The sequence below is a fragment of the Struthio camelus genome, chromosome 28, assembly GCF_040807025.1.
Source record: "Struthio camelus isolate bStrCam1 chromosome 28, bStrCam1.hap1, whole genome shotgun sequence".
NCBI classification, from domain to species: domain Eukaryota; kingdom Metazoa; phylum Chordata; class Aves; order Struthioniformes; family Struthionidae; genus Struthio; species Struthio camelus.
Window position 1 is genome coordinate 3,072,501 of NC_090969.1, and position 19,484 is coordinate 3,091,984.

General features: G+C 44.5%; 2 protein-coding genes across 2 annotated transcripts in view; both read right to left on the reverse strand.

The window, feature by feature from the left end:
* HOXC10 (homeobox C10) overlaps window positions 1-5,984 on the reverse strand; it is a 6,407-nt gene extending 423 nt beyond the window's left edge. Inside the window, exons 1-3 of the mRNA XM_068921604.1 lie at window positions 5,508-5,984; window positions 3,543-4,374; window positions 1-512 (exon numbers count right to left, since the gene is read on the reverse strand). The exon at window positions 1-512 is cut by the window's left edge and continues 423 nt beyond it. Coding sequence (XP_068777705.1) covers window positions 235-512; window positions 3,543-4,326 — 1,062 coding nt within the window. The 5' untranslated portion in view covers window positions 4,327-4,374; window positions 5,508-5,984 and the 3' untranslated portion in view covers window positions 1-234. The remainder of the gene's footprint in view (window positions 513-3,542; window positions 4,375-5,507) is intronic.
* An 8,212-nt stretch (window positions 5,985-14,196) lies between these two features.
* On the reverse strand, window positions 14,197-17,806 carry HOXC11 (homeobox C11). The gene is made up of 2 exons (XM_068921395.1): window positions 16,744-17,806; window positions 14,197-15,437 (listed from the first exon to the last, which is right to left on the reverse strand). Exons 1-2 carry the CDS (start codon window positions 17,429-17,431, stop codon window positions 15,205-15,207), a joined length of 921 nt encoding a protein of 306 aa, XP_068777496.1. The 5' UTR covers window positions 17,432-17,806; the 3' UTR covers window positions 14,197-15,204.
* Between the last annotated feature and the right edge of the window lie 1,678 nt (window positions 17,807-19,484).

Below are 19,484 nucleotides of genomic sequence, written 5' to 3' on the forward strand. Positions count from 1 at the left end.
CATTTTATAAGGTGGTTTTTCAGCAACCATCTCCATCTTTATTTTACATAGAAACACGGATGCAATATATATCCTCATGCTCATACCGCTGCATCGTCTCTCTACCAACTGTAAATACCCAAATGACTTGAGGTCCTTTAAATTTTTGCATACGCATTGCATTTATACCCAGGGAAAAAAAAATGCACAAGGCTTTTTCCCCCCCCCCCCCCTCTCGCCTGTGATGGAGCACGCTCAAGTGAAATTAAAATTGGAAGTCAGTTCACGGATTCGGTTCTCTCTGTTCATTTTCTTGAGTTTCATCCTGCGGTTTTGAAACCAGATTTTGACTTGTCTGTCTGTCAGGTTAATGCTCTTACTAATCTCCAGGCGGCGCTCACGGGTCAAGTACATATTGAACAAGAATTCCTTCTCCAGCTCCAGCGTCTGGTGCTTGGTGTAAGGACACCTTTTCTTTCTTCCGCTCTTTGCTGTCAGCCAATTTCCTGTAGTGTTTTCTGCCTTTATATCCTCTGTTAAAAATAACATCGTTACATAAGTATCCGCGGAATGGGAAGGAGAACTTACCCGAGTGCATCGTTTGGCAAAGCGGTTTCTTTGGAAAAAAAAAAAAAAAGAAAAAAAAAGCCACGATAATAATAATAAATACAAAAATAATAATGGAAAGGCAAAAAGGCGGCCTTTAGGCAAAAGGGGAGCCTTGGGGCAAAAAAGGGAGCCGGGTGATGTGTTTTTGGGAGGGAAAAGAGCAGGGCTGCGGGGGTGGTAGCGCCCGACGTGGGTGGGAGCCCTGCGCACCTCCACCTCGGCGCTGCGCGGCCGGCGCAAGCCCGGGCTCTGCCCCGTGGCGGGGCGCGGAGCTGGCCGAGAAACCCCCGCCCCGGCTCCGCGCTTTTCCTCCGACCAAGGAAAAATAATAATAAAAAAAAAAAATTCAAATCTGATTCACTTATTCATGCCTTGCCCGGGCTGCATGGAGCATGGAAATAATAATGATACAAAATTAAAACAGCTGGCGAGCTGCAAGGTAACTTTCTGAGTTACGCGCAGCTCTCGTGCCTCCTCCTCACAGCCCCTCTTGCACTGCATTAAAAAAAAAAACAATTCACCTCTGCTCCAAAAGGTACACCAGAGACTGAAATATTCGCCTCGCTGAGGCGTATTCCTCTCTTGGAAAGAAATCGCTTTTCACTCGTCCTGGAGATCTATTAAGTAGCCTTTGTGTCAAGTGTAATTTTTATTTTATTTTATTTTATTTTATTTTATTTTATTTTCGGAAAGTGAGACTGTATGAAATAGATTTGCCTTTATGAGCTGTGTGGGTGCGTATAGGTAAATTCGGAGGTAATTGTAATCCCATATACACTCTCCTCACTCGACACACGCGTATACATATGCACACATACACTTTGCAAAGGCAAACGTATTTCACACGTACATAAATAAACACGGCAAATACTTGGGCTTTGAATTTGGTCATGAGAAAATTCTGGCACCAGCAGTCGGCCAATATTTATGTCTAAACTATGCAGGAAAGGGCATAGCGTCTTCTACAATTGTAGCAATCCCTTCGTCGCTGCATTAATGCCAGCTTCAGGAAGGAGATTCACTTGCTAGAAATAAAAACTTTATTTAGCCAATTACCTCTTCAAAATTAGCTGCTGTGACATGAAACCGCACTCACATTTGCAGAAAACCTTTTATGCTAACCAAGCCCTGGAAATCCCCTCTGAAACACTATCTTCCTCCAAATTCTTAAATTGCATTAGGAAGATGGCTTACCTTCTGCATGAATAATAATTCTGGTTCAACATAAACGAAAACTTAAGCTATAAAAAAATTTTAAAAGACACAACAGAAAGAGAAGCAAACAAAATCCGCCCCAGATTGGATCTGACCACTTAGAAACACTGCAAACAGCATAAGATTTCTTTCAAAACGCAACAAATCTGGGAAACAACGTATTTATCCACACATCCATTTTAAGTTTAGCATCTGAACCACAAGAAAACCTTTATCTTTCTTTTATTTCCGCCCCAGTTACGACCCCAAACCAACATAATCTTTCTTTCAGGTTAACTCCCACCAAAATATCTCTTGACACGAACGTCGAAGGCGCTTTGTGCAGATAAGTTTTGTAGGGGTTTTGATAACCTTGACTTTGCGTTTTTTGGTGTAATTGCAACCCAGCTGTCAGCTAATATAATTTCCCGTTGGGATGCGGCATGGTGAAAGAAAGAAAGAAGGAAAGAAAGAAAAAGTGATTCTGGGCTCTACTTTGGAAAAGGCCAATTTTGGAAGGGGGAAACCTTTCCCTTGAACGCCAGAGAATTTGGGCATGTGGTGCCCCAGCCCAGGCATGTCTGCATGGGGGGACACCACGAGCACATGCATGCAGCTCACCGGGCACACACGGAGCCGCATATCCCCGCCACCCTCCTTGTGAGCCTAATTAGAGCCCAGATCAGATATTTTAATCCACACAGCACGGCCAAATAATGAAATCCGTCGCCTAGCTCTCTCCAGGCTATAATGCTTTATAGCAAGCATTTTTATGCCAACTTTTTTAGGAAATTCCACGCGTCCATCCACATTATCTCCACTTTTGCCCTACAAGAAGCGTCTGAATCCACCTAGCTTCCAATTCGGATAGCAACAAATCCAAATATTCAAATAACACATAGATTTCAACCCACAGGCAATCTCTACAGTTAAAATAAAATGTGGTCAATGAAAGCCTCTTTTCAGACAATCCCAAACTTAAAACATCTGCTCAACACACAGAAACATTTTTTGCCTTCACCAACGAGACCTCAATTCGCCAGGAAAAAAAAAAAAAAAGCTTTTTCCTCTCTGACTCTTCAACGAGCTTCTAAGCACTGAAATGAATCACAGCACACAACTCCAGCCTTGGATGTTTGCAACTGAAAATGAGACTCCACGCATTCTCCTTTCTCATCTCCTTCAAATATTTAACACCGAGCAAACCCAAAGAATGCAAAATTGGCTTAGCATAAGGAAAGAAAGCATTTGCAAAGGAAACCAATATGAAGGTGGGGGGAAAATTGTTTCATCTGACTGAAAAAAAACACAAAACCCCGCAAACAACCCCTCCCCCAAGCAAACCCCAAGTCATTGCAATTTCGGAGCCTTTGGAAAGCCACCTCATCTTATTACATTCTGCAGTGTGGATTGCAAGGACATTTTTTCCATAAGTACATGCACAGCAATTTTTCTCCGGGTAAACAGCGAGAGAACGGGTTTTCCAATAACCTACTGTTCTATTTTGTCAGCTCCGATTGTTTTTTTCTTTTTCTTTTTCTTTTTTTTTTCTTTTGCCAACAAACATTCATGGGAAGAATAGATTTTTTTTAAGACAGCGACAATAAAGAACATTATTATGCCACTCTCTGGAGGAGAAGTTGGCACGGCAGAGAGCGCGTTCCTGAATATTCGCCTTATTGTTGTTGTTATTATTCTTATTAGCTACGGATGACTACTAATTTCTGCAATTAGCGACCGGTAATGAAGGATTCCCTTACCTTTTGCTTCATTGTCAGAATTGTCAGTGCTGGTGTCAGTGTTTTTAGGCAGGTCTTTCTCGGCTTCCGAAGGACTGGTTTTGGGCGCCGGGGCGCTTTTTTCGGTTTTAATTTCGTTCGTGGAGGGGTTCTGAGCGTGATCTGTTTTTGTGTTTTCGGGGAAACTCACTTTCGCCACCGGGGGCGGCGGCGGAGGTGGAGGAGGTGGCGGTGCTGCTTCCAGATGCTCGCTCCTTGGGTTCAGGCTCGCCCTGGATTCAAAACTTGCCTCAAACTCATTTGGATTGCTGCAGTTTGGCGTCTTCTCCATGGAGGGGTAACCTTGGCTTGCTCGGTAGTAGCTAGGAACGGGGACTTCATGGTCATTTAGGCAAGACTCAGGCATTTGGTTGGGGTAGAGGGCTGCCTCTGTGGCATTTTTAGCCCTTTTGTCAGCGTTATACATACAGCAAACATTCTCTTCCTTGACATTGGTGGGGAAGGAGCAGGATGGGAGCTGTCTTGCAACAGGTTGCTCGATCCTGTACGTATTTTTGGGGTCACACCAAGTGTCTAGCTGCGAAAGGTAAGATGGATAGGTGCTGAGAGACAAGGTAGCGCTATTCACCTCGTCCCTTTTGGAAAGAGACGGGATAATTCCACAGTTCCTCATGACTCCGCAGCTGAAATCGCTCCCAGGCTGCATGTACATCCCTTGGCTGGAGGAATAATTCTCCCCTCTACAGGTACCGGCCAACGAGTCCATCAAAAACGAGTTAGAAGTCACATTGTTGGGACATGACATTTTCAGAGAGGGTTTTTAAGGAGGACTACTCCAGCCAGGGGCTGACATCTTTTTTTTAGGGGGAAAAAAAAAAAATATCAAGCACCATAATTATCCACGCATCGCTCCCGTCCCCCCCCCCCCCGACACGTGATGCCCAGGCCAATGAGGATTGAAAATGGCCTTGATGATTCAGACGGGGCCGACGTCACGGGGGTCAAGTTGTCGCCACCGGGAGCGGCACCGTGGAGCAACAGCGACATCTGCCAGCACCGGGCCGGGACCTTCACGTTGAACAAAGGCAGAAACCACCCCCCCCCCCCGTCCCCGGGCTCCCCGCTCCCGCCCGCCAGTTTGTTTACCAACGGAGCCACGCGTGCCTGCAGCGGGGCAAAAAACATATACTTATATATATATTTAATATATACTAAACTAAAGAATAATGAAAAAAATCCCCCATGCAAATTTTGCCCCCCCCCCAAAAAAAAAAAAAAAAGCGGAGGGGGCAGCGCTTGCATGCGAAGCGCAACACCGGCTTAAATCTCAGCACCCCCAGTCTCGCCTTGACCCTTGCAGAGTTGCTTTTTATGCAGCCACCCCCTCAAAAAGCGGTTTTTACACCCTCAGCAAGCAGGACCCCCCCCTCCTTGCTTTCTCCTCACCCCTCGGCTGCGCTTTCCTCCCCTCCGCAGCCGGGCTGGGGAGCAGTGCCGGGGTGCCCGGCTGCAGGGGTGGGTGCTTTGATCATGATTTTGAGACTGGAAATTATTTTAGGAGGACCGGGTGGGCTAGAGCTGCGAGGGGTCGGATGGGGGGGGGGGATGCCTGCTCGGCGCCGCTTTGCTTTTTCGCTCCCTCTTAGAGATGTGGAAACGGAGGAAAATATTGGGAAATGAGGCAGGGACCTGCTTTCTGTCTTTCAGTCAGGCATTTCCCCGAAATCCTGAAGCCCACGCTTCTTAGAGCTGTTTGGATATTTCCCAGGCAGCTCTTGAACAATAATAATAAAAAAATACAATAAAAGCCTAGGCTTTCTATCTTATTTCCCCCCCCCCCCTTTTTTTTTTTCCTGCAGCAAAGCAGCTTCGCCTTTCTGGAGTGCAAGAGGCTCTGCAAAGACAGCTTTTTTTAATTATCCACTTTCATTCTGAACTGTCTTAAGTTTCTGGGCTAAAATGGCATGTTTGGTGTCGCGCACAGACCTTGCAGAATTCGTCGTGGAGAGAAAAACGGGGTCAAATTTGTTAAATACGAGCGAGTTTCAGATGGCGACCTGCGAGAGTGCGGCTGGGCTGTGGGGTTTTCCCCTCCGGTCTGTCTGTCTGTCTCCGGCTGCTTTCTCTGTGCCTCTCTTCAGGAAATAACCACGGGGCAAAAAGGGGACTGACTAAAAATCATGCGGGAGGATTTCCAAATTGAAACTTTTCCCGATTTGGGTAGGATTTAATTTGATTTGAGTTGATGTTTTTTTTTTTTTTCCTGGGGAGATTTCACGCAGAAAGTTACTTTCCTCTCCAGTCTTTTCTCTGTTTTGTGGCGCGATTCGCTGCCGTGGGAGGTGAAGTTGGCGTTTTCTTTTAAATTGGACCATCCCCGAGCAAGAATTGATGTTTCAAATCCGACGGAATTTCAACCTCCGCGGTTGTTGTTGTTGTGTGTGTGTGTGCGTGTGTGTGTGTGTGTCCCTCCGCCTCTTTTCTTTATTGGGTATTTTCTAAATCGTGTAGCAATTAAACTCAATAGTTTTACTATTTTTTTCCTGGCGTGTTGCAGTGCGAGTCGGTGAACTTTGATTCGAGGTGAAGCGGCGAATTAGAGGAGTACCGTATAAATAAATAAAAAAGCCAAATAGCCCGGAATTTCAAGATCATTACAAGCGTTTAGAAAGACACGGGTTCAGAGTCACTTTCAAGGGAAACAAAAAGAAAATGTCACCTTTCATAAGAAAAAAAAAAAAAGAAAAAATAAAAGCAAGGGGAGCAAATGCGTGGAAAAAAAAAGTACATTGTATCGCAGAAAGTGGAACTTGACCGTTTGGGGTGATTTGTAACGGTTTCAAGTGAAGTCCTGCTTAAATATTCTCACGTCTGCAAACCTGCTTTCCCAAAGATTTGCCCAAGCAGGGCTGTAAAATTCCCCTCTACTTCACTTTCAAGAGACTTGCGGGGCTTCCCTCGGCCTCGAGTGGGACAAGTTTAAATATCTTAGGCCGAGAAAGCCTAAAAGTGCGTAATACTATTTCGTGTGCCCTCTTCTCCAGCACAGTAAAAGCTTTCGTAGGCTTCAGACGCCATTTGGTTCCCCTGGAAAGCTATTTGCGACTTTATTGCCTCTATTTGTGTTATCTGCATAGGTCTTTTTAAAACAGTTTGATAGAAATCGTTCGGTTTTATGATATCCAACGAAAATTCCACATAATATTTATAAGCAAAGAATAAAACTTTAGTATGGGAGCCAATATTTTCTCATTTATAGGTGATGAAATTAAAGACCAATGCAATTTTGTATTATATTGCTTTTTTTTCCCCCGGTTTGATTTTTTTCCCCTCTTCTACTTTATTTTTGCAGCTGATGTGGCTAGCCAATAATTTATGCTGTTCAGTCAAACAGTTACACATGTGCATTTTTGGGGACAGCAAAATTTGACCTCATAGTTTCCTGTATTGTCTGCCTAAAGATTAAATATGTTTTCCTGTTTTTTCGCTTTTTATTAACGAGTTGCATGGAGCCTATCAGCAGGAAAAGTGCCCTTAAATAATTGGATTTTTCTTCTTCGTCGACCCAGGCGCTTCACAATAGCATCTCGAGCAAATATCTCTGTCCAGGTTGCAAGAGAGAGAAAACGATGGTGGAAACCTCATCTTTTATGAATGTGTAAATGTTGGGAGTATAAAATAAAGATTTACACCATTCACAGGCGTTTTGTTTACCAGTTTTTGCCAACACGAGCTACTAATGCAAATGTTCGAGCGATTTCAGAGCCTGTTTTGCATGCTGCTAATCAGCATCTTTGGGAGTATAGAGGGCTGAATTAAAAAGAACACACACATACACACAAAATCACATATATCATAAAAATATGATATAAATATATTTCAAAACTTTAGCATGATTATTTTTTTTGCAGTGTGAAAGGGAAGCTGGCGTCAGCGAGCAACCCAGAGGAGACTCCAGGAGACCGAATATTGTTTAAAGTTTAAAATCATTAGAAGTATGACAAACATGGGTCATTAATGGAAGGAGAAATAAAATTCATCAGCCTAAGTGGAACCCCCGTTGGGAGAAATGCCTTGCTCTAATTACGGAAAATAAATACGAACAAATGCTATTAAAACTTAAAAGGGGAGAGTGGTAAGGACTCTAATAAGCTCCTTTGAATTTTACACACTTTTAGGGCTCAGGGTTCCTGCGCGCACCGCGGCCGGGGCACGGTCACCTCTGCACGCTGCGCTCCCCCTTCCGCGTGTCCGTTTCCTCCAAAGTGCCTGTTTTCAACCTGGCCTTTTTTAGGGGGCATCAGTCCAGGGGATTTTCTTCCCTGCAGCCCCAATGAATTCCGAGGCACACCAAAAAGTAGGATTTGCCTTTTTTTAATTATTATCATTCCTGGGCCTTTTTTCTCCAAGGAGGTAGGTAGGGAGCAAAGTGTCTCCATGTCCTTCTATTGTCCTCGCTGGGTGAGCGCCCTTCCCTGAGCCACAAAGAGGGAAAATTGCCTTAAAATACCCGAAATCAGCAACCGTGAGCCCAAGGAGCCTGTGGTGTCTGCTATGCACTCAGTGAACAAGGTGGGGAGAAAAGATGCCAGAAAAACACCCTCTTCTGCCTCTCAAGGAGAGTATCTAAATGTGCACAAAGACAAAGAATCTCGCGGACTTCTACGCAATATTTTACCTGTCCCGCTTTTCAATCTAATTATTTAACCATGAGTTATGTATAGAAAGTGCTGCTTATGCCCATTGTATTTTTTACCAAGTTTTCGTACGTTTTTATTGCAAACATTCATTTTCGCGCGGAGGAAGTATTTGGTAGCAACACTTTAATGATTACCTTAAATTTGTATTTCTGCCCGGTATTATGCCCCATGTTGTAGCGGAAATAATTCTGATTTATGGCAAAGTACACTGGAGTACAATAACAGCGATGCAAAAATAAAACCCACGCCTTTATATGTTGGCTTAGAAACTGTAAACTATCACCACAAGAAATCTATCAAACTTTACAATCCCTCTTACCCTGCTTCCTTCTTTCTGAGTAACTTAAGTCAAAGAATTATGGAATGATATTATGATCCTTGAGGTGGTATTGAAAACCGTGTTCAAGCTTTTCTACCCCCAACACAGCAGGCTGCGGACACCCATATACTGGTTTTAGGTTGGACCCTTTCCCTTCTCTTTGATCCTGAGGACAAAATTTGGAAAGTGTAATTCATATGTAAGAAAGGACTGAGCGGGTGACAGAGCCCAATAATGTGACACGGGGATTTTGGGAAAGTTTATTCAGTGCTGAAATGTTTCCTTTAATTTTCCAACGGCGTTCACAAACTTTCATGTTGTACCTCAAGAAGGAGAGTAGTTTATATCAGAGGTTGGGAAGTCCATGGGGGAGCCCTGGAAAGCTGGACTCTTGCACATTTTGGGGATTAGGAGTGCTTTTCTGGGTAACATTCGGGGCTGGGTTGCATTTTATAAGCTAACAAATAGTCAAACATTTGAGAGAAAATCTGCTGCTCCTTGTTTTTTTGGAGAGCCCCTTTTGAAAATATATATATAAAAAAGTAAAGTTGAAAGAGGCGAAGAGTAACGCTGAAAGGTAAAATTGAAAACAATGAAGGACGTGTTAAAAAGTTGGTCCACTCTGGGAGTTAATAGCAAACCTCAAAGAATTCCTATTTTTCACATACGACGATTGGAAAATTATTTCTTTCAAACTTGGTTAAAAAGCTGATCATTTAACAGGCTACTTCAGGCGTGTTGCAAGCTGCAACTCCGGTCTGCTAGGCGCTTCAAAATAAACATTATTATTTCAATTAAAATTTTAACAGAATATGGGAGAGCCACACGAGGCACAGAATATTAACATTCACTTTTCTAGTAAACAAAAAGAGAAGGTAATTGAAAAAAAATCTGAATAAATAAAATTTTCACACCTATACCAATGAAATAACCTGGAGAGAATGGAGCCTTAATATGAACATTTTGTCCTTCTAGATTTGCCCAGATTTGACAACCTCTACCTTCAAAACATAGACACCGCCGAAGAGGTTCAGAGCACTGAGAAACACATGTGCAAGTAGAGAATTAAAAAAAAAAAAAACACGGGAATTTTCCTCTTTTTTGTTTTTCCATACCTGAAGTCCTCAGTCTCAGAGATAACCTCGAATATCTTCTGCTTTCTTAATCACACACACTGTTTCCAAAAACCCCAAACTGTTACACAGAGATTCGGCTCCCTTAACAGGCATTTGTACAGTAACATACGGTTTATATCAAACACATCTTTAAAGCAGAGGAGAGCAGATTTGCTTAAGTGTATATCACTTAATTCAAAGAAAGGGATTAGGCCGCTTTTTAACAATTAAAACGAACGAATTTGCTCTGCTACTTGTAGCACATAAACAATTGTAATGTTTACATTAAGTCCTCCCCCTCCCTTTTTTTTTTTCCTTAAAATGAATAAAGTTTTTTATGGGCTCCATCAGCATTACGCTACATTCTAATTCCTAAGCTCCAGATTAAAAAAAGGGGGGAAAGAAAGGCTTATGAGGTTGCAAACCACATTCTCGTGGTTTCATGCTGTAATTTAGAAGTTATCAAAAGCAGAGAAACGTGCTTCAGCCTAACATATGCTGCGCATCCGCATATTCCCCGACTTTATGAAAGACGTATAAGCAAAGGCCTTAATGAGCCGCCATTTTGGGGCAAAATCATATAAGTCATACTTTAATATTAGGCCGGGGAGCGGAGGGGCAAGGCGGCCGTGCGCTCAGCCCTCCGCCAGCAGGACACGCTGCCTCCCCCTTTCTTTGGGTTTTACTTTGGGTATTTTGGGGTTGGTTTTTTTTTGGGGGGGGGAGGTTAAGCTGAAGTGCAAGTTTGCCTCAAATCTGCAATCACTTCGCCAAAGTTGTTGCTCCTCTCCCCCTGCTTTCTTTTTTCTTTTCTTTTCTTTTCTTTTCTTTTCTTTTCTTTTCTTTTCTTTTCTTTTCTTTTCTTTTCTTTTCTTTTCTTTTCTGCTCTTGGCTCTACGATATTTTGGCAGCAAATTCTCCGCCGGAAGCGGAGAGGTGCTTCAGGAGGCCGAATTTAATCACTTTTCGCCCTGATTAGGAGCTACCACGGTCCCTAGGAGAGGGGATCCCAGGATTTGGGGGCGGCTGCTGCTGCCTCTCCGCCGGCAACGGCGATCGCTCCGATAAAAAAAGTTACTCGCACACAAATGAAGGAATTCACCCGGGATCCACAGGCGAGGATTAGCTCAATTGCTGGTCGACTCGAGTCCACTTGCCAAAACCACTGGCTTTCTTCTCGGCATTTTCTACTCCCCGCTCTGCCAACATCCAAGCTCGACGTCAAAAGCCGGGAGGAAAGTGCAAAATGGTCAAAAAGGCTGGATTTCCCCCTCCCGGCTATTGTTTGCCGCTCTTGCTGAGTTGTTCAGCTCAAGTTGGTTATTTACAGGCCACCGAGGAGGCTGCGCCTTTAGGACCCCTCTGAGCGCCCAAGTCAAGCTGACGTGCTTGCGAGTGGGTGCGAGTGGGTGCGTGTGTGCAGCCACGTCCAACCCAGCCAGCATCTCCGGACACTTTATTCCAGCATTTGCCCTTCCTGCAGTTTCTCCCTTCTCCTTTAACCTCCGCCCCCCCCTCCAAAAAAAAAAAATACGTACGCATTTTCTGCAAAAGTGGAAATGCTTTGCTTTGTATGCAAGCCAACATCAGTGAACATTATTATCCCGCAAGAAGCCAATTAGAAGCCTGGCCCCCCCCTCGCCTCCTTCCCTCCGGGCAATATTTCACACCAAAGTAACCCCGAGCTGCTTCCAATATGTTGGGTATGAAATCCAGGGAGGAATGGGAAACAGGTTGGGTTGGGGTGTTTGTACGTCACGCGGAAAGGTCCTCCGTAATTAGTCTGTGTGTCATTAACGTAGGCACGGAGCGAGCTTCCCAGCCTATGAGGGAGGCTTCGTTGGGACGGACATTAGCGGCAGGAATAAAGTTGAGGGCTGGAAAACCCTAAATGCGTGCTGGGAATTAAAACAAAAAAAAAAACTTGTAAAAGTTTTTACGCCAAACAAAGTTATAAAAACTTTTCATGCGTTGAAATAGCAAAAGGTTTATAACGATAATAAAGGGTGCGCGCCGCGTGTGCGAAGCCTTCCTCGCAATGCATGAAACGCTGCGAGGCTGAGTTAAATATTAAGCATCATAAACGCCGCACGAGGTGCAAAATTTGTTTTTCTTTTTTTCCCCCCCCCTTGGATTTTTTCCCCCCTGGGGGAAAATGTGGGTCCCCCCCAACCCGGGCTCACCTCCCCCCGGGTTCCCTGGAGGCGGGGCGGCCGGGGACCCGCGACCCGCTCCCATCCCGCTTTATTACAAAGGGTTAAAGGTGATGGACTTGACTTTATTGAAGTTCAAAGACATCATATATTCACATTTTTCCGTCCTGCGGGTCTCACTCCCACCTCGACTTCCCCAACCAGGCTGCCAGGCTCGGGAAGCCCCTCGCGGTGGCAATTTGGGGCTTTCTGTGGTTAAACGGGAGCCATCCCCAAAACCCGACGCCAGACCCTCCCCCTGCTCTGCGCACATGTAAACCCACCCTATAGGTGCATATATGCTGAGATACAGATGTATAAACCCTGTTCTGCTTGTTCACCCCTTGTGGTACCCAAAGCATCTTCAGTGACACCCCCCCCCCTCCGCCGCCAGCTCCCCCCCTCCGCAGAACATTAACAGCCCTTTTCCTACATGGCACTGATGCTTAATGCTGCTGTAAACTCCCACATGGTCTATAAACTTGGATTTTACAACTGGCATTCCATTTTAGCTCGCGAAAACTTTGAACTAGGCCTACAGTTTCATTGTGCTGCAGTTGAACTGAAGACTTGCGGGGTGGGAGGAAGGAGGGGGAGAGGGAAAAAAAATCCCTGGGCAAGGCTCCCTTATTTGTTTACTATTTACTGCGGAAGTCTTTTTCCTTTAGCCAGACGGGGTAATTAAGAAAAATTAAGCTGTTTAGTGCTGCAGTCTTTATTACAATGTCTAGACTAGCCGCTTTTGTCCGGACAGCCGCTGCTGTTACGGAGCATTAACTGCCGTTTCTGACCTCGTGATATTCACCTTATTGCACCTCTCTTTGGTTTTCCTAACCTTGGGAAGGTTTGGCAAACACTCATTAAAGAAAGGTGGTTTTCTTTTTTTTTCCCCCCCTTTCTGCGAGTAACAACGCCTTCTCCCCTGGTTGGTGCTGGAGTGCAGCAGGACCCGGCGACATCTGCGAGGAAGATGGCTCCTTAACCACATCTTGTCTATTTTTACTTTTTTGCAGCTCAGGAAAGCCCCGTGCACCCCTGCAAGGTCTCCCCCTTAGGACTAGTTTATTCAAATGGCGAAGTCTAGGCGGGATTTTAGGCCGCGGACAAGCGTCCTTTGAGATGTCAGGCTTTGCAAAAATAAATAGCGATAAAATAAAGCCCCGCTTTGCCATCCACCACCCCTTTTTTTTATTATTTTTTTTCCTTCCCTACCCCGGTTTCCCACTGCCGTAATGAGAAACATGCCTGTGAACATCCTTTCAAGAGCATATCGTGGCGTAACGAGGACGGGGCTATCACGAAAGCCCAAGTTGTTTTTCATTTATTTGTGTGGGGGGGGGGGGGTGTGTGTTTGTGTGCGAGTAAAGCAAGAACATTTTTGTGGGTTCTACTCTTTTTTCCCTACCGTTGTCAAATAAAATCAGAAGACACCATCAAAGCGTTTTCCTTCCACAGGGTTGTATTTAAAAGCAAGTATGAGAATTTTACAAGAACACGCTCAATGGATGGGAATATGATGTGTTGTTTCTCTGCTGCTGTTTGTTTCCCTCCCCCCTTCCTCCTTTTTTTCCCTCCTCCTCGTCCATATGCAAAATCTCATCGCTCCACATCAGAAAGCTAGAGAGCGTTCAGATTGGAAGCCTCAAATATACCCCCCCCAAATTAAAACAACCCTCGAAATCGTTGCATTTACACAAAATACATGCACCGCATCACTAGCGGCGTCTTCTGCGTTTCTTTGTCCTTGAAAACATTGTGTTTCTTTCATAGGCTGAGAGAAAAAAAGTCATTGTGCAGACATAAAAAAAAATCACTTTTATGCCCTGTGCCTCGGAGTTGAACTTGTTTTCCTTAAGCAGGAATTTAAGTACTTGACTTTGCATTTGTGCTTTGTAGGTATAAGGTAGGTTATCCTTGACTTATGGAAATGCAGCTCTTTCTTGCTGTAATTAGAATTTCATTCATTAAAAAAAAAAAAAAAGAAGGGGGGAAAAAAAGCTAATATAGTGTTCTCATGAAAATGCAAAAAAGATTAACTACAACCGGAAAACAGAGAAAGACATCTGGAGCCAAATTCAGAGTAGGATTACTGGGCCAAGAAAAATCCTATAAATTTCAATCCGATGATGAATACAATGAACTCCACAACTAACGTGTGCTCCAAGGTGGAGGTTTCATATTAATACCAGTCTTATTATCCCATATTGCAGCGAGCCACATGAATATGGATGATGATATTTCTGATATGCATTCAGGTATTTAAACTTCTAGAGATGAAATCCACACCACAATGACCGCAAAGAGGCTTTTAAGAGGGGAAATTCTAATAAAATGGTCAAATAAAATCATAATGTAGAACAGCTTGCAATGTCTTTATTTGCCACAGAATTTCACAGAATATCCCGGGGACTCACTTTACATACACAAAGATTTTTTTTGTATTATTATTTTTCAGGATTATTTTCTCCTGGTGTTGTTCATTTCTTATTTCCGGAAAAAAAAACAAACAAAAAAAACGCACTACGAAATTTATTTACAAACAGTTATTGCAAATGCATTTTCGTCTAGATTCCCTCCCTCCCCACTCAAAATGAAGAAACGATACTGCATAGTATATACATATATATGTATATATGTGTGCACACTTATGACACATATATATATGCATATATATATATATTTATATAAAAGGGGCATAGAGGAGGAGGTGGAAATAATGACATTCCTTCTGCTAAGGACAGAGTATTTAAATTAGGTTTCGACAACAACCCTTGGCATGGAGAGCAGGAGACCACAAATGACTGGAGTGGGTGTGAATGTGCGCGCACACACACACACACACACACACACGGACATACATGTCTATGTGTGCATTCTCTCTCACTCACACACACACACACACACACACACACACACACTCACCCCAGATGAAGAGAAGTTAACTGATCCTACAGGGAGACTTTGGCTGTTCCTGTGATAACACATCTGCATCCCGAAATCACCGCAGTCGTAATGCGCAGCACTGCGCTTTATTCAAACGGACAGGGGTGCCTAAATAATAATAATAACAATAAAAATAATAATAATAATAACAATTAAAAAAAAGAATCCCAAACTGTTTAGACAAAAACGTTAAATAAAATGTTCGTGGAATTCAAGTCCTTTCAACGGTTGGGTAACTGCAAGAATATTTCACTCCTTTTGTTACTCAGAACTGTCCCATACATACAAATATAAGTAACGAAAAGGCTTAAACTTTGAGGTTGCTTTGTCGACTCAAAGGGCAAACCCATGCTTGCAACTGTTCCTTCCTCAAGACACATACACTTCGCCAGCAGAGGGGATTTAAAAAGCTGTTCACAATAAGGGATTTCCAGAGAAATACTGCAGGCGGTCTCTGCTTAATTTTTTTTCTTTCATTCTTCTGTTCTGGAACCAAATTTTAACCTGTCGGTCGGTGAGATTTAGCATCCTGGACAACTGGAGCCTTTTCTCTTTGTTGATATAGACATTGAAGAAAAATTCTCGCTCTAGCTCTCGGATCTGGAATTTCGAATAGGGGCATCTCTTCTTCCTTGTTCTGGGAGCACCTTAAAAGAACCAGAAGGCAACGTAAATACACTAAGAAAAGGCAAAACAGAGACTCATCTTCCCAGATGATTCCTTAGATTGGGGCACACTTCGTTACTAATGCACGGGGAAATATCTGCCACCACTGAGCTGTTTGCCTGTCGTTGCTCATAGAGGTGAACTTACAGAGGAGATGAAGGACTGAGCCTCATATTTCAATTATTTTCCTCACTGCACAGGATTTAGACCCAGAAACACACCCATTTTAGGTGCAGCTATGTTATTTCCAAAGAACAGCCAGGCAGCGGGAATATTTAAGCAAGCTTTAGAGCGAGCCGATGGCTGAGGAAAACCCACACTCAGCTGCAAATCTGTTATCTGTAGAGAAACAGCATGAGCAAGGTTGGAATTATAGGCACTAGATATTATGTTCCGCATAAGTTTTTGATTAACTCCAGTCCGCGCCACACACGCAAAAAGGAATCAAAGTCAGAGAGAACTTCGCCTCCGAGCTGCAAAAAGGGGGGTTTTCTGCTAATCGCGGAGGCAAATAGGAAAACAAAACCACCCTCCCCTCTGCCAAAAAAAAAAAAAAAGAGCCCCACGCTGAACACCAGCTCGCAAAGTTGCCTGGATCCAGCATTTAAAACGCTCCTCCAAGCCTGCCGAGAAATCTGAGTGCATGCAACAAAATAATAACAAGGCGACCCAAGCAAACAACCACGTAAGGAAAAGACCCTCCTGACAAAAGCTAGACGCTCCACTAGGCTTGGAGGAGAATAAATGTCACTTTAAAAGGAAAGTCTAAGAAAACGCTCAGCCCTGAAGGAAAATCCTGCATCTTTCCCTCTTAGCACTACACCCCCAGCAAGAGAAAAGACTCCACATACCCTTTTAATTAAAACAACAACAACAAAAAAACCCCACTCTGCATGCATCTTAGTGCCTAAAAGCCAGCACAGGCAGCCTAAGTAGTGTTCTGCCCAATTGCCTTTTACCCTCAGCAACCCGGGACCAAATCCTTTTAAAACGCTCACGTAAGTTCATGATCAAAGTTAATATTTGTCACGACGGTGGTGCTTTTAAAATTTCACAGACTCTAAGACACCGTGCCTGCGCCTAACATCTCCATTTTTTTTTGTTCAAAGCGCTTTTCCCATCGTAAAAATCCTTCTCGTTTGGAAGAAAGAGCTTTGGAGGTTATAATAAAATCCTTTGAATGCTTATAAAACTCCACATAAAATTTGACCGACAAAACACGCCGGCTAGTCCCCTTAACCTTTTTTTTTTTTTTTTTCCTCCTTTAACGTTTACTGCTCTACCTACTCGCGTTGCTGCTTTTGCTGCTCTCCTTGTTGACAGAGGAGGATGAGGCTGAAGAGCCGGGATTTGTGTTCTCCTCTTCGTCTTCCGGGTCCAGCCCCGGCTCGCCGCGGGCTGCCAGCGCCTGGGCTTGAGACTCGGGCTCCAGTTTGCCCTCGCTTTTCTGCAGGCAGCTCTCCGCGGGGTTTTCCGCGCCGCAATAGGCGTTGTCGAAGAAGCGGTCGAAGCCCTGGGGCAGGACGGTGTTTTTGCTCATGCCGCCGTAGAAGCCCGCCGAGGCCGGGTGGTTGGAGCTGGGGTGGTGGTGGTGGTGGTGGTGGCTGTACCCGCTCTCGTTTTTCATTAGCATGTCGCTCATGGTGGCGGGCGGGAGGCACTCCCTGTGCATCAGCTCCTCCGCGGAGTAGCACGCCGCGTAATTGCCGCGCGGGTGCCACTTGCTCGAGGGCTCGAGCCCGTAGGAGACCTCCCGCACGGGCGGCACTTGCGAGAGGTTGGCGGAGTACGGGTAGGAGATTTGGCGAGAGGGGGCCTGTGGCAGGAAGGAGGACACGGTGGAAAATTCAGGGACGTAATAGGTGCAGCTGGGGAGGTAGAGGTTGGAGGCGCAACCTGCCCGCTCGCCAAACTCAGCGCTCCGCTCTTTGCGCGACTGCGAGCAGAAGTTGCCCAGGTTCACCGAGTTAAACATCTTTCGCCTTTTTCCGCGCTCCTAGGGCTTGAGGTTTGGGAGCCGATGTGCGGAGGGGAAAAAATTTGGGAAGGCGAGATGACGCGCTATCCGTCTTAGTCGCTCCGGCGGCCACGTGATCCAAAGTAGATATTGTCATATATCAGTTTGGAGCACTTAGATGCGTAGGAGTGGTTCACTTAGGTAAGATCGCAGAGGTTCAAACGATTGGTGTGCCAACACCGCAGAAACATTATGAAAATCAATCGCAGATTTGTATTCATTTTCCCGAAGGCACACCCCTTGTAAGCATTCAAAGCAGGACAAGTACAAGGGGCGGCTTGTGAAGTTGCTGGGTTTTTTTTTTTCCTCCTACCTCCTTCCTATTCGGATTCTGCTGCCTTTTTTTCCCCCCTTCGAGGACTTGGGTACGGGGAGGGGGCGATTTGGGCTGGGAAGGGGGGGGAGAGGGAGGGTCTTAGGGAGATGGAACTGTATCTTTCCACCCTCTTTCATAATTACGGTTATTATTATAATTTATTCTTATGACTCTTTCTATCCTAGCCATATCTTAGAAGTGTTCAATAAAATCACAGGGAAATCGCTGGAGAAGCAGAAGTAAGTTTTCCAACATTTCTCGAAATCTCGCTGCAGTGGGGAATGCGCAGCTCTTCGTACAGCTGGGCTGCTAAATTAGAAGTGAATCTATCTATCTATCTATCGGGGAGTGAGGGGGCTGGTGCTAATTAACAAGCTTCTAACATACGCTAATTATGTTGAGCTCTATGTGCACATCAACTATACATCAAGCAGCTTGGCAGGGTTTATAGAGAATATACTATTTAAGCAATGACAGTGTGTGTGTTGGGGGGGGGATCGTGTAAAGTTTCAAACTTTAAAGTTATCTCCGACGCAACGTAGGCCTGCCTTTAATGCCTTTTGATATCGAATTAGTAATATATCAAGGAATAGAACAAATGAACTAAGTCACTGCCTAATAAATATTCGAAAACCTCCTTTAATGTTTTGTTAAATATTTATTATGGAAGAGTGGCACATTGAATATTTAATGCAATTGTTTATTGTCAATCAATGAATGTATTTGCAGGATACTATCATCATTTATTCTTCCAGTTGAATTAAAAAAGATATTCTTATTAAAGCCATTCGTCTTCCCTTGCATGCCCCGAGAGCTCCCTGTTTCTCTGTATTTCTGCATGTAGACACCAAGCAAACAGTGGTACGGAAGTGCTGCCAGATATTTTGCGGGTTTCCCAAATAATTGGTAGCCTAAAATCTCTGTTCCGAACAATGTGGAAAGGTGTACCTGAAAGACGGGGAACCTCGGAGCTGCCAGCGCTCCCGAAAGGTAGCCCAGGCTAGGGCTGATCTGAAAAAGTCTTCTAGGAACAAAATTGTCCGAGATACATTGCAACAACTGTGGGCTGATCGTTTTTTCACCTGGGTTAGAAATCAGCCGGCTGAGGTGGAAAATATGGTTCGCACCATTTCCATTTCAAACCGAGGTGGCTGTTTCCGTCTCTATATGAAAATAATGCAGTGCACACGCACACTCTTCTCTTTTTTTCCCCCCTTTTCTTTACAGGATGCCATCGAGCTTCCCCCTCCCTCTTAAACTAGCCTTTTTCAAACACCCAGTGAAAAGAAGAATAAACAAAAATATTGAATTGTCTACACAGAAACCCGAACTTCACTCTATCATGGGCTCAGTTTGGTGACTGAGTCCTGCCAGCAAGACTCCCACACCGTGAGGGAGTGAGATGCTTTCATCGAGCCTATCTTGTCAAATCGATTTGCAGGCAAATCAAACAGCAAGGAGAAAAAAAGGCAAATCCTCGACCCTGGGTATATCGTTGGGACGGGGGAAAGCCTCGAGGGCTGCGGTGTTTCGCTTCGCTCCCCACATGCAGTTCCCAGGCTCAGCCCAATAATAACCAATTCACCAGCAAGGAGCATCAGAGCCTCCCAGTCCTGCTCGAGGTAGTCCCTCTTGGAGCTGGGCACCCCTGCACAGGTCCTTTTTCATTTTCCTTGTTCAAATTTTCGCATTTTA